The sequence below is a fragment of the Nyctibius grandis genome, unplaced genomic scaffold (assembly GCF_013368605.1).
Source record: "Nyctibius grandis isolate bNycGra1 unplaced genomic scaffold, bNycGra1.pri scaffold_135_arrow_ctg1, whole genome shotgun sequence".
NCBI lineage: Eukaryota > Metazoa > Chordata > Aves > Nyctibiiformes > Nyctibiidae > Nyctibius > Nyctibius grandis.
The window spans coordinates 1-12,120 of record NW_027167508.1 but is presented as its reverse complement, the minus strand read 5'-3'; the positions used below and the strand labels follow the sequence as shown (position 1 = coordinate 12,120).

The 12,120-nt window shown below is 52.8% G+C and overlaps 2 protein-coding genes across 5 annotated transcripts; both read right to left on the bottom strand.

Moving 5' to 3' along the window:
• Positions 1-2,867: 2,867 nt before the first annotated feature.
• LOC137677309 (protein FAM118B-like) lies at positions 2,868-9,344 on the bottom strand. Of its 4 annotated transcripts, none has more exons than XM_068424602.1 (9): positions 9,119-9,344; positions 8,348-8,427; positions 8,010-8,116; positions 6,432-6,684; positions 5,933-6,160; positions 4,557-4,685; positions 3,934-4,219; positions 3,666-3,726; positions 2,868-3,564 (listed from the first exon to the last, which is right to left on the bottom strand). In XM_068424602.1, the coding sequence occupies exons 3-8, from the start codon at positions 8,084-8,086 to the stop codon at positions 3,704-3,706; spliced, it is 996 nt and encodes a 331-aa protein (XP_068280703.1). In that variant the 5' UTR covers positions 8,087-8,116; positions 8,348-8,427; positions 9,119-9,344; the 3' UTR covers positions 2,868-3,564; positions 3,666-3,703. The 4 variants fall into 4 exon arrangements, with proteins under 4 accessions (XP_068280703.1, XP_068280702.1, XP_068280705.1 ...); XM_068424601.1 differs by having other exon boundaries at positions 9,143-9,344; XM_068424604.1 differs by lacking the exon at positions 8,010-8,116.
• A 728-nt stretch (positions 9,345-10,072) lies between these two features.
• On the bottom strand, positions 10,073-11,920 carry LOC137677307 (FAD-dependent oxidoreductase domain-containing protein 1-like; the record flags this gene model as incomplete). The annotated part of the gene is made up of 5 exons (XM_068424600.1): positions 10,073-10,776; positions 11,016-11,145; positions 11,413-11,561; positions 11,663-11,739; positions 11,819-11,920. Coding segments are annotated over 5 exons (818 nt in total), but the record flags the coding sequence as incomplete, so codon positions are not given.
• Between the last annotated feature and the right edge of the window lie 200 nt (positions 11,921-12,120).

Here is a 12,120-nt window from a genome sequence, read left to right as displayed (position 1 = left end):
CAGGGCTCCTAGGGTACATGTCCCCAGCCATCCCACAGGTAAGGCTTATCGTGCTTTCTTCAGATTTCCCCCAATCCAGAGACCTGTGATGTGGTGTCTTTATTATGAATATTACTGTGCAATACAGTAACTTCAGCTCCAGTATCCACCAGAGCTAATACATGTAACCCCCCCCAGACCGCCACGTCATAGTCAAAGGAACAGAAGGGCGTCGGTCCCCCCACGGCAAGAGGCTGCAGTGGCGGCGATTTTGGGGCCAAACCTTCCGTTCTGCTGTTTGGGCATTTGCCAAGTAGTGTCGTGCGCTGCGGTGGCAGGCGGGGCGGAGGGTGGGCGCGGGGTCGGTGGTGGGGCTGGGGGTAGTCGGCTTTTTCGCTTAAACGCTAACTTTTGCCATCTGCAAAACATTTCTGATGTTGTGATCCCGTCTGTTTCTGATCGTGGGATATCGGCTTGTACAAGATCATTCCCCAGCTGCCGCACCAAATTAATACCTTCTTCCCATGTGCACCAGCTTACAAGGGACGACACTAATTCAACAGGTTCTGCATGTGCTGTTAAAACTGCTGCACTCAACCACTGATACAGTGTAGGTGCAATAATGGCTCGCCCACCGGGACCCCTGACACTTTGCAACTGAGCACATCCCTCCTGGATCTGATCATCATGGGCCATAGGGCTCAATAAATCTTTTTCAGCTGCTAATAAATGAATAGATGCAGCTCCAGTGTCCCAAGCTCGCAAAATCCATGCCAGTATGCTTTCCCCGCTCTTCTGCTGGTAGATACCTAAGAATTCCCTTAACTCTTTTGGAGTGTAAGTACGTGTGACCTGCACTCCCCCGTCCTCTCGTTCCTGCTGCCCCATCATTTGTATGAGGGGTCATGCTTCCACCACCTCCCTGCCTTTTAAGTCCGGATCAAATTCAGACTCAATCTCAGAGTCCGAGGATTCACTCTGAATATTTCCATCCCACTCCTCGGGATCCCATGACGGTTTTGTGGTGAGAGCACGAACTTGGGAAATCGAAACCTTACTTTTTCCATATTTAACCCTTCGTTTATTAGCAATACGTGCTACTAACCGCTCTACCTTATCTTGCAACCCACAGCACCGCTCTGCTTGAGTAGTAATTACTTCTTGCGCGATCACCTTTGCATCCTGTAAAGTCCCGACTTCCTTCTCTAATTCCCTCACTCTACTCCGTAATGCAACATTTTCACAGTGAAAAGCTCTAAGACCAGTAGCTAACAACCATCCCAATCTCCAGCTAATTTGCGAGAAGAACCTGATGCCGTTTTCCATGGCAACCTGCGCACAGCCGTGTCAATTGCCTGGGGGGTAACCACCACCCCGTCATCTATTTCAGGCCATGCTCTGGTGGAGCCAGCAGAGCCAGGAGTGGCCACGGGGGCCCATTCCTCAGTACTGGGCCATTCCGGCATGCGGGGAGTCACCGACACGGCCTCCCCAGTCCCCGACTTCTTTTTCAGCCATGGCATGGCTGTTCCTGGATCCTGCTGACTACGCCAAAATGTGTGAGCCGACACAGGCAGGACGCAGGAACAGCCACAAAACCACAGATAAAATGCAAAGAGCAAATTTATTCCCGTCACCTCGCAAACCGGGGGATCTCTGAAGCAGCACCCGGGGCAAAGGCACGCAAGCGGGGACGCAGGCACCGCGGAGCTCGGTTCCTGCTAGAGAGAGAGCGAGATCTCGGGCCTGCTGCCTTCGCCTGGGTATTGGGGGTTTCTTGCAGGCGGCAGTTTTCCGCTGTGCTTTGATCTTCTCACAGCAGGGCTGGAATCTCAGCCATGAACGATTGGGTGCCTCTGAGTCTTATCGCAGGCCTATGTTATCTGAACGCGGATGTTCTACTTGTCCAGCACACAAGGCTAAACAACAGTTAGTAGTGTAATAGAGGTGTTTTTCAACACCCCAGGTGCAAGTCACTTGAGCGTGTTTACAATCCTCCTCCCCAGTCTTCCCTTATATTCCCGCACTTCCCAATGGATTGTCAGATTGCTCTGCCCACACTGCTCGAGGACAGCTTCGCTTGAATGTCTGCATTGTATCTACTGTGGCCCTGTGGCTCCTCAGCTTTGTGGCTCCTACACAGCCTCTGACCTAACTAATAATCTGCCCCTGATTTACATTACACCAGAGGTCAGATATGGTCAGTGTCAGAATATGAGCAGAAAGTCTGAAGGCTTCCACTTGCCAAAGCAATAGGGACAAAAGGTACTTACTTCACCATCTACTTTCATCTACGCCATGGGGACCACTTTGACAAAATACTGAAACATCATGGAAGCAACAGGCAAAGAGAGAGAGACACTGTTGATAACTGGCAAAGAGCTGGAAAGCTCAACTGACAGGTTAGGTAGACACAAATTGCTTTTGTTCAGCTTGTCAAGGAACATCTTCCTGCACAACAGCTCCTGGAGGTTTTGGGGGACAGTGAAGTTCATGTCTGACATGAGTTTTCCATTTGCCAAAGCGAATCTCACTCCTGTTGCAACCAAAACCAAACAACTTCTTCAAAATTCTTATTCTAGCACAGGAAAACCTTTCTATCTAACAGCATAGCCCTAAGGAAACATAGTCAGCTCTAAATGAGTATCCTGTATCAATTTCAAGTACCGCTATGGTTCATTGCTGTAGAAGCATGGTTTCGACCCTGTCAGGAGATGAAAAGGAAGATCTGGATCAGTGAAGGAAAAAATAGGAGAACTCCTGCTGCTGCCTCAGAGCATCTCTAAAGGATAACGGAAGGCAGGAGTCGCTTTGAAAACCTATTTCCGCCCAGCACCGCCCCCTGCTGGTGTCACCGAAATCGGGAATAAAACCTCTTAACACCAATGTAGCATTAAGAAGCAGGCACACCTTTATTGCAGCGCTGGGCAGCACGACGGGTAGCCCCTCCAAAGCCGTGCACGCCTCCCTTGAGAAATCATTCTGTATTTATGTAGTAAAATGTTACATATTCATTATAATTCTAAGAATTCCTATACATATGCATAACTTTTCCCCAAAAAGGTGGTCTTTATTATAATGAGTTCCAAGAAATCATTTCCATAGTCTCCGCCTTTAACTCCTGCTAGTTGCGCATGCGTATTTTCTTCTGGTGGTCGTGGGCCTGGGTCTCCGCAATGAAGGCCGTATGTCTTCCTCGCTGTGCACTTTTCACCTCTCCTTCTTGCGCAGGCGTATTAGCACCTTGGCTCTTGGTCAAACCTCAAGACCAGTTCTAGCTGGTTCCAAAGCAAGAAGTCCAGCTAACCCTATTGTATTCAACTAGTGTCCATGACGGTCTCTTAACAGCACAAAAGGTCCAGTAACTCACCTAACGGGGTGTCCACGGTAACCTGTTAAAATTTAACAACCTATGGCTAACTCTACAGACTCTATAGCAAACACAGTACCCCTTTTCCCAGTATACCTATCTTATTAAGATTGAATTTTATTTGATTTTTGAGTATTGGTAACACTGGCTCTGGCTTAAGCCCGTCCTAGGGAGTCCCCCGCTGCAGTCTGGGTCTGGTGCTCAGGTGGTGCATCCTGCAGGACAGTAAAGGCTCTGCAAAACCTGCCTGAGAGGCTGCTGGGCTCCCGGCGAGTCGCAAAGGGCAAAGTTTCTCTTCAGCTCGGGAGAATCCTACCTTTGATCTCGGTGTGGGGCAGCTGCAGAGCCGTTGAGCTATCGTCCCTTCTTAGGCACACCTAGGAGAGAGCAAGGAACACAGCGATTTCATAAAAGTAAACCCAGACAATTTTTTTGAGGAAACAAAAAAGCTTAAGGAATAATATAGTGCAGAGAATGGGCTATTAACACTGTCTGTGCTCCCAAGCCCACGGGATCCCCGAGTTAAGTGGGGCGAGGGTGGATGTACGCAGACAGCCATCCCACACAGCCCATAAACCCTCTACCTGTTTGACTCCGCGTGGAGATCTCACTCGCCAGCCTCTCAAAGTACTCGGGCAAGTCTGCGTATTCATCACCGTAGGAAACGACTTTAATGCCTTTCTCCAGCATGTTCTCGTGGAGCTTCTTAAATTCAGGCACGTCTCCCCTCCGTACCAGCATGAAGTGCTCCAGGGCTGACTTGTGCTTCACAGCCTCTAAAAACAGGGCCAGAAAATTGGTGTCAGCCATAGTCCGACCACAGCCCAAGAACAGGAACGACTTATTTTCATACAGCTTCTGAATCTCTCGCTTTAAAAAAGGGAAAGAGGTTCTTAGTCAAGGCAAGCTTTAACTTCACAAGGCACAAGAGACAGCACCTGCCTTATTGCTGATGAGACTGTCATCACTCCATCGTCCTCAACACGAGCGTGGTGAGGTGTTTTTGCAACTCAGAGGGCTAGAGAATCCATCTCTCCTCTTATTTCACAAAATTAAGAACTCTCCCACCACCCTGTACGAAGCCCAGTCTTTAAACTCAGCTGAGTCTGTGCCCGGAGCTCGCACCGGGAACGGGGATATGTATATAGACAACGTCTGGCACCCCACAGCATGCCCTGCAGAGAGAAGGGAAGGCTGCCTCGCTCACCATGACCTTTGTTTTGCGCAGCACGTTGTGGTAGCCGTCCGGGAGGAGCACGATGCCGCTGGGGTTGGTGTAAATGCCGTAGATATGCAGGACGCTGAGCTCCCTCTTCCCCTGCGCCCACTCCAGCACCTGCACAAAACAAACCCCTCCAGAAACGTTAGCGAGCACATCACGTTAGCTTCCACAGTGCTATTAAAAATACCATTTCAGGGGAGTGTTTTAAAGAGGCAGCTTCCCTCTCATCTTATCTCAATGAGTCCATCACCCTCTACATCGCAGCCTCTGGCGCTTGTTTGGGTCAACGCTTCAGTTGAACGGCGAATGTGATGGGGAGAGACTGAATCAATACACCAGACGCAGCAGAAAAAGGGGGAAAACTCTATAAATATGACATCAGCATGCTTCTCACGCCTACAGAGTTTATTTCTTGGCTCCTCTAGGCTCTGAGAAGCTCTGAGGGAGCTCAACAGCTGACCTTCATTTCAGAAAGCCACTTCCGAAGCTCTCAGTTTACTCCTGCGGACCTTAGCTCGTTTAAGCTCGCAATAATTAGAATGCTTATTTGTAACACTGGAAGTACTTCCAGCCCTGTAGATTAAGGGGTCATGCAGGAAACATGAAGCACAGAAATGAGTCAGAATGGAAAGAGACCAAGTACCGTGCAGCACCTACACGTGGCGCGTGTTTAACACGCAAACAGAAGGACCCAGCGGTAAAACCCACGGTGGGAAGATGAAGTGGGCAGGTGGCAAAGAGCTCAGGGCTTCACAGCCTCATTTTCTGCCTGACTGAAGACCTGGGGCAAAAGGAGGGAAGCTCACGCGAAGCTCATGGCTACAAATACAAGAGCACGGCATAAGAAGCTGGAATGAGCCAGCAGGAGCCATGCAGCCATTTCAGAAAGAGGACACGGGGCAAGGGGGAAGCCTCGAAGGCTACAGCCCCGAAAATGCTCCGTCACAAGAAGGACTCAGCAGCACCTTATAAAAATAGAAAGGTCAGCTTTGTGTCTCGCACGGAGTTCCCCGTGTCGGTTAGAAACATCAACCCACGCCTTATGTGGAAGCAAGGCTTCAGCAAGGCCAAGCCAGAAGTTTCAAGGACAGAGATCAAAGAAATACCAGGCTTCAGGGCTCCTCCTGAGCAACGGATGTCAGCCAGCAAGCACAGCATTTCAGAAACCAGCGTTCGTCTTCATTCCTCTGCTCACTGCCCCAAACGGGCAGAGCCTCTGCTTGGAGTTTGGCTGACATCAATTAAATTACTACAAGCAGCACAATCCCCTTACACGGGTGTGAGGGCACATCCCGCAGCCGCCACCGTCCCGCGGTGTCCCAGCTCAGCCCTGACGTTTAACAAAGATCAGCATCGTTTACCTTCTTTTCAGCAGTCAGGTCAAGAGACTCCAGACCCTTCCCCTGCTCTGCTGCGTACAGTTCCAGCAGGTTATCAAAGTTTGTGGTTAACACCAGCGCCCCGTTTTCCATCAAGTGAAGCACAGACTGAAGCAGCCGCTTCCCAGAATCTTCCATTTTAGATTCCAGGTCATCAAACACCTCGTATAAACACTCTTCGAAAAAGTTTGTGCGAACACTGCTCGTGCGCTGGGAAGGGGAGAGAGATTAAGATCAGAGTTGCAATATTTAAATCTCTGGTACCAGGTACTCCCCCCCCAGCATACTCCCAGTGAAATACCCAAAAGCTGGTGTCCACAGCAGAGTTATGCCTCAGGAACCCGGCACAGTTAACTGCACTTGTGGTTCCTTCTAGATAAAGGGATCATTGGAGCTGGGGGCATGCTGGAGAACCAAATTAGGCTACTTCCAAAAGCCAAATCCTAATCAGAGTCTAAACCCCTCCTACAAGCACACTCACCGGTGGCAGCTCCCGGATAAAGTCGTGGGCAACGTGAACCAAGTTCTCGTCTGCATCGAGACGCTCTTGAAACCGTCTGCTCTCTTCATCTTCCAGCAGACCAAACTCATTAGCAGCATCCAGGAGGGCCTGGATTAATCCCTTCCGAGACTGCAGTGCCGGGACCTGAGGAGCAACTGCTGCGCTGATTCCTGTCCCGATCACCAAAACGAGGTCCTGAGGCTTCTTGGTTTTCAGGTTTGGCAACAGCTCCCTGCAAGAGGAGAAAGTAGGTACCATCGTAGATGAAAGGATGTCTTGGGTCATGAAGACCGAGGACAAGGGAGGTGCCCTCTGCCTAAATTTTGAATCAACATTAGGGTCCTCCCTAATGAAACAGAGCATGAAAGGAGCAGCTTGGTGTCCCTCAAAGACAGCACGCAGCTCCACGGATCAACGTCCCCAATGCCCACAGTTACGAGGTACACAATCACAATGCATTTGGCAATCGAGTCCATTGCCGAGACGGTTACTGGGGAAGCCAGTATGGCCCAGGAATACTTCTGAAAGAGCTGTGGGGCTATATTCTCCTTCGTCCTCCTCCCCTCTTCCTTATTTTCCTAGCTTTCCACCTGCACAGTGCTTTTAAATTTGCCGTTTATTAAGTAGATGTGCATCTCCTCATCACGCCTTGCCTGACACCAAGCTGCTTTGCTGAAGCAGGGGACCAGCTCCAGCTTCCCAGAGGATGGAAGCAGCAGCCCAGGGAGGCAGCTCATTTGGAAGGAATGGTTTTTATCTGCAAACACATGATGTTTAGTGAGAAGGGGGAAAGGAAACCGACAGCGCACAGATGGAGCTTTGCCTCCCCTCCACTGCGAAAACAGACGGGTTAACCCTTTTCTTGAGGAGGTTTTCACTGTTAGTGGCAATAAATGGGTTGTAATTTTGGGACTGCAAGCCTCACGTGCAAAGAATAAATGAGTATTCATGCTAATGAGCAAGCATAAAAACACAACCAGCAACCTAGGGACTGAAATCCAAAATAATAACAAATACCCAAGTCTTAATGTCCTAAGCGACAGCTCTGAAGAGGCATTCTGTTCCCACGCTGATAAATCCACTTGTTTCTATCCTGAGCAAGTTAAATATAATCTCCCAGCCTCTTTTCTCCTCATTCCACATCACTGGATCAACCTTGAGACCAGGGCTCCCTCCCAGAAACTATTCTCCAGCCCTCCATAACTCGTAAATAACTCAGGTTAGTGGAAGACATGGTTTAGCGGGCATGGTGGCGTTGGGTCAATGGTTGGACTTGATGATCTTTTAGGTCTTCTTCAACCTTAACAATTCTATAATTCTATGAGACAACTCCCTAGATGAATTAGCTGCTCGGTCACAGACAGCTATGCCTTCATTCCTGAGCTCATCCTATCGCAGCAGCCACAGTACCAACCCTGGATGGAAAGAAGCGTGGGCATGCCCCAAGTCAGCGCCATGCTCAGGTCCCCGATTGGAGACCTGTGAGGCGACCTATTTATTAGTATGAGAAGCCTCCAGAGTGGAATTATTTAGCCTTTACATGCAGCAAAATCATACTGATTTGAGTAATTGCCTGTCCTCCTGGGAACCAGCATCCAGCTCAAGCGAAGAAGCACAACCACCACACCTGCCATGACCCCACGGACAGGACCTGGGCTAAAAACCTGGAGGCAGTGGAGGAAAAAAACAGCTTTCTGTGTAACCGTGTTTCCTGGCTTAGGGGTTAGAGAAAAAAACCAGCAACAAAGTACTTTCTGGGTGTTAAGGCCTTGGCTCAGCAACCGAAACGACCGCTGGGGCTCGGTGCCAAGTGTCTCGTGCTCTTCAAAGAACAACGCGAGGTTACGGAAAAAGCTCTTATCAGAAGAAATTCACTGGAGTAGAATTAAATTTACCTGGGCCTTTTCGCAGGTGGCATTCCATCTTGCCCCGATGTTCCTTCACCCAGGCTCTCCGTAGAAGCCAGCCAGTTTCTCTAGTAGACAAATCACCACAAGCAAAGTCACTACACACATGCAATGCGACGTGGAACAGACCAGCGTTTCACGGGCAGAGAAATAACCGGCGTTTGTTATCTTTATGAGATCACCTTCGGGCTGAGAACAGCACATTTTTGTTCCTGAACTCTGCCCCCACAGCTCTCATCCACTTCCTGAACTTTACAAAGAAGCTCGACCAAATTGTGGGGTTGCTTTGGACAGAACACCAAGTTAATCCCAGGCAACTTCACCCTAAAATCAAGCCTTCGGAGCTGGATGTGCTCAGCCCCACGCTGGCATCGGGGGCTTTTTGGCTTTAGCCAGGTGTCCAAGGTCCGGGTCACACTGGCAGAGCCGCGGCAGAAACAAAAGGCAGAAAAAAGCCTTTTCTTTGTTGCAGGCAGCTGTGCCTTGGGCTCAGAAACAGACGAGGTAAATACAGCGAGACCCAACCCCTGTACGGTCCCAGCTTCTGCAGAAAGCCCTGCCTGCTTTATTTTGACCCAGGGGTATTCCTGGGTAACTGGGGGGCACCCCAGGATTGGGGGTCACTGTGCAGGGAGGGGAATCCTCATAGCACCCCACAGGTGTCCGGCATGGGGATCCCAGGCCTGCCCCACACTTGGGATGGGGAGGGGGGGAGCATCATGTCCCCCCATTGTTAATGGGGGTGAGCCCCATGCTTACCCCAGGGTGCGGGCTCAAATTTACCTCACGGCTGCCCCCGCGGTTACCGGAGGGGGGATTACCCCCTATAGCTTCTCGGGGGTGGGGAGGGCACAATTTCACCTCAGGGCTGTCCCCAGCCTCCCCAAGACGCGGGGGAAGGCATGGTTACCTCAGGGCTGCCCCACGGTCCCCCCGAGGCCCAGAACCACCTCAGCACTGCCTCACGCACATCCACGGCGCTGGATCGGCCGCCACACACTGCGCAGGCGCTAAAACCCTCCCGCGCAGGCGCGGCACCACCAGCCCCCTCCCCCCCTCCTCTGCGCAGGCGCGTTGCCGCCGGCTCGCCCCCGCCCCGAGCCGCTCACCCCGCCATAAACTGCGCATGCGCGGTGCTGCCGCCCGCCTTCAGGACACCGCCACGCCGCCAGGGGGCGCTAAAAGGGCTGTGGGGGTAATTCGGGACACTGGGGGGTAATGGGGGGATAATGGGGGGATAGTGCGGGTATAATGGGGATACTGGGGCTGGGGGCGCTGGAGGGATAATGGGAGCACTGGGGGGACACTGGGAGTTGGGGGACTGGGACATAATGGGGGTACTGGGGGTAGTGGGAGATAATAGGGGGTTAATGGGATAATGGGGGCAATGGGGGGATAATGGGGCTGGGGGAGCTGGAACGATAATGGGAGCACCGGGGGGACACTGGGGGACACTGGGAGTGGGGGGACTGGGATGAAATGGGGATCCTTGGGGTATCCCCCCACCGTGCCTCAGTTTCCCCCCCGAGGGAGCCCGGTGTGCTGACTCAGAGAGCAGAGGGCGCAACGATAAATCCCATAACCATTATCTAGCGAGAAATGACCCCCCCGAGGGACGGGATGACCTTTCCTCATTACCATCTCATTAGCATATCTGCTCTGCAGACAGAGGGATCCGTATCTGCCGCTCGAGTAAATCACCGTGACCCCAGATCTGCTCACACGGGGTTTATTGCCCAGATTTATGGTGTAACCTGGACCCGCGTGAGTCCGTCGAGCGCGACTTTGTTGGACGCAGCTGGGCTCAGAGCGCCGATTTTGGCCTGTTTGAGCCCAAATTTAAGGTGTCGTTATGCCTCCGTTTCCCTATAATTGTGTCTCAGTTTCCCCCATCGTGCCTCAGTTTCCCCACCTCCTGCCTCAGTTTCCCCATCATCGTGCCTCAGTTTCCCCACCTTCCTGCCTCAGTTTCCCCATCTCGTGCCTCAGTTTCCCCATCTCCTGCCTGTTTCCCCCCATCGTGCCTCAGTTTCCCCACCTCCTGCCTCAGTTTCCCCTCACACCACCCCGCCCTCTGCCAGCGGCTCCCCCTCCACCAGCCTCCTCCAGCCCAGCCTCCGCAGGTCCAGGCTCTCATAGCGGCCCCTCACCACCAGCTCGGCCACGGCCCTGCCCACCGCCGGCGCGTGCTGCAGCCCGTGCCCGCTGAACCCCGCCGCTGTGAAGAGGTTCTCGAGCCGGGGGTGCGGGCCCAGCACCCCGTTCCGGTCGAACGCGTTGTGGTCGTAGTAACCAGCCCAGGAGCCGCGGGGACGGAGGGACTCGAAGGCCGGGACGCGGCGGGCGAGCGGCGGCCAGACCCGCTCCTGGAAAAACCCGTCGTCCACCGAGAGGTCGCTGGGGTCCGGCTCCTCCTCCTGGGGTGGGGGAAAGAACAAATTTAATAGGGATAACTTAAAAATAATTAAGTAATTAAAAATAATAATAAAGAAAATAAAAGAATAATTAAACCCAATAATAAATAATAAAAAAATGATAATTAAAAATAATTCTTATTTAATGAGAATAAATTAAAAAATAAATTAAAATTTAAAAAAAACAAACCCGCGTGTGTGTGCGTGTGTAAATAACGCGGTGCCCCCGGTTTGGGGCTCACCTCGGGGGGGCTCATGCCCCCCAGGTAGTTGCCGGCGATGCCGTCGCGGCGGAAGTAGGCCCCGCAGGTGTCGATGAGGAAGGGGCAGGAGAGGCCGGGGCCGTCGGGGCAGTGCCACGTGTAGACGTACCTGTGGGGTGGGGGGGGCCCCCAAAAACATTGAGGGGCTCAGGATGTGACCCTCCCCCTCCAAAGAAAAGGAGTGAGGGGGTCACCCCCATACCCTTCAAGATGGAGGGGTTGGGGGCGATGGGATGTGACCCCCCCCCCAAAAAAGCACCCCCCACAACAGCGCGGTGATGCCAGCATGTGCCCCCACCCCATAAACCCCCAAAATCTGCCCCCCCGAACCCCAAAAATCCGCCACCCCCAAAAAAAAACCCGCCCCCCCCCGGACCTCTTCCTGGGCTGGATGGGCAGGGGGGGCTGGCAGAGCCCCCCGGGCAGCCCCGTCCCCTCCAGTAGCTCCCCGGCCCAGGCGCCCGCGGCGTTGACCACGATGGCGCAGGACACGGGCTGGTACTCCCGGCTGTCCGGCATGTGGATCTGTGTGTGTGGGGGGGTGTCACACGCGTGGGGGGGGTCACGGACACACGTGGGGACCCCCCCCGGCATGGGGTGGGAGGGGGACACACACATGTACTCACATGGACGTATTTGATGCGTGCGGACAGCGGGGCAGGTCCGTGCCGTGGCATCATGTCCTCGGCCGAGGTGACAAAACCTGGGGGGGGGTTTGGGGTGGGGGGGTCCACGGGAGGGACACACCCCATTTTTGTGTGTGTCCCCCCCCCTTTCCTTACCTCGCACCTCCCCGGAGCAGCTGTGGACCCCCAAGGACGTGGCTTTACGTCGAAAAGCGTTGAGGAGGGTCCAGGGGTCGAACCAGCCTTCATCTTCCAGACCTGGGGGGTGGGGGGGGGGGAAACAAATTGGGGGGAGGCACTGCAGTGTGACCCCCCCCCCCTCCAAAAAAAACCCACAACCCCCAAATTTGGGGGGCTGGACCCTTCTTTTATTAAATAAAGTGAGGAAGAAGAATGAGCCCAGTGGGGATGGGGATGATGGGGATGGGGAGAAGAATGGGGATGGGGGTTGGGTGTTA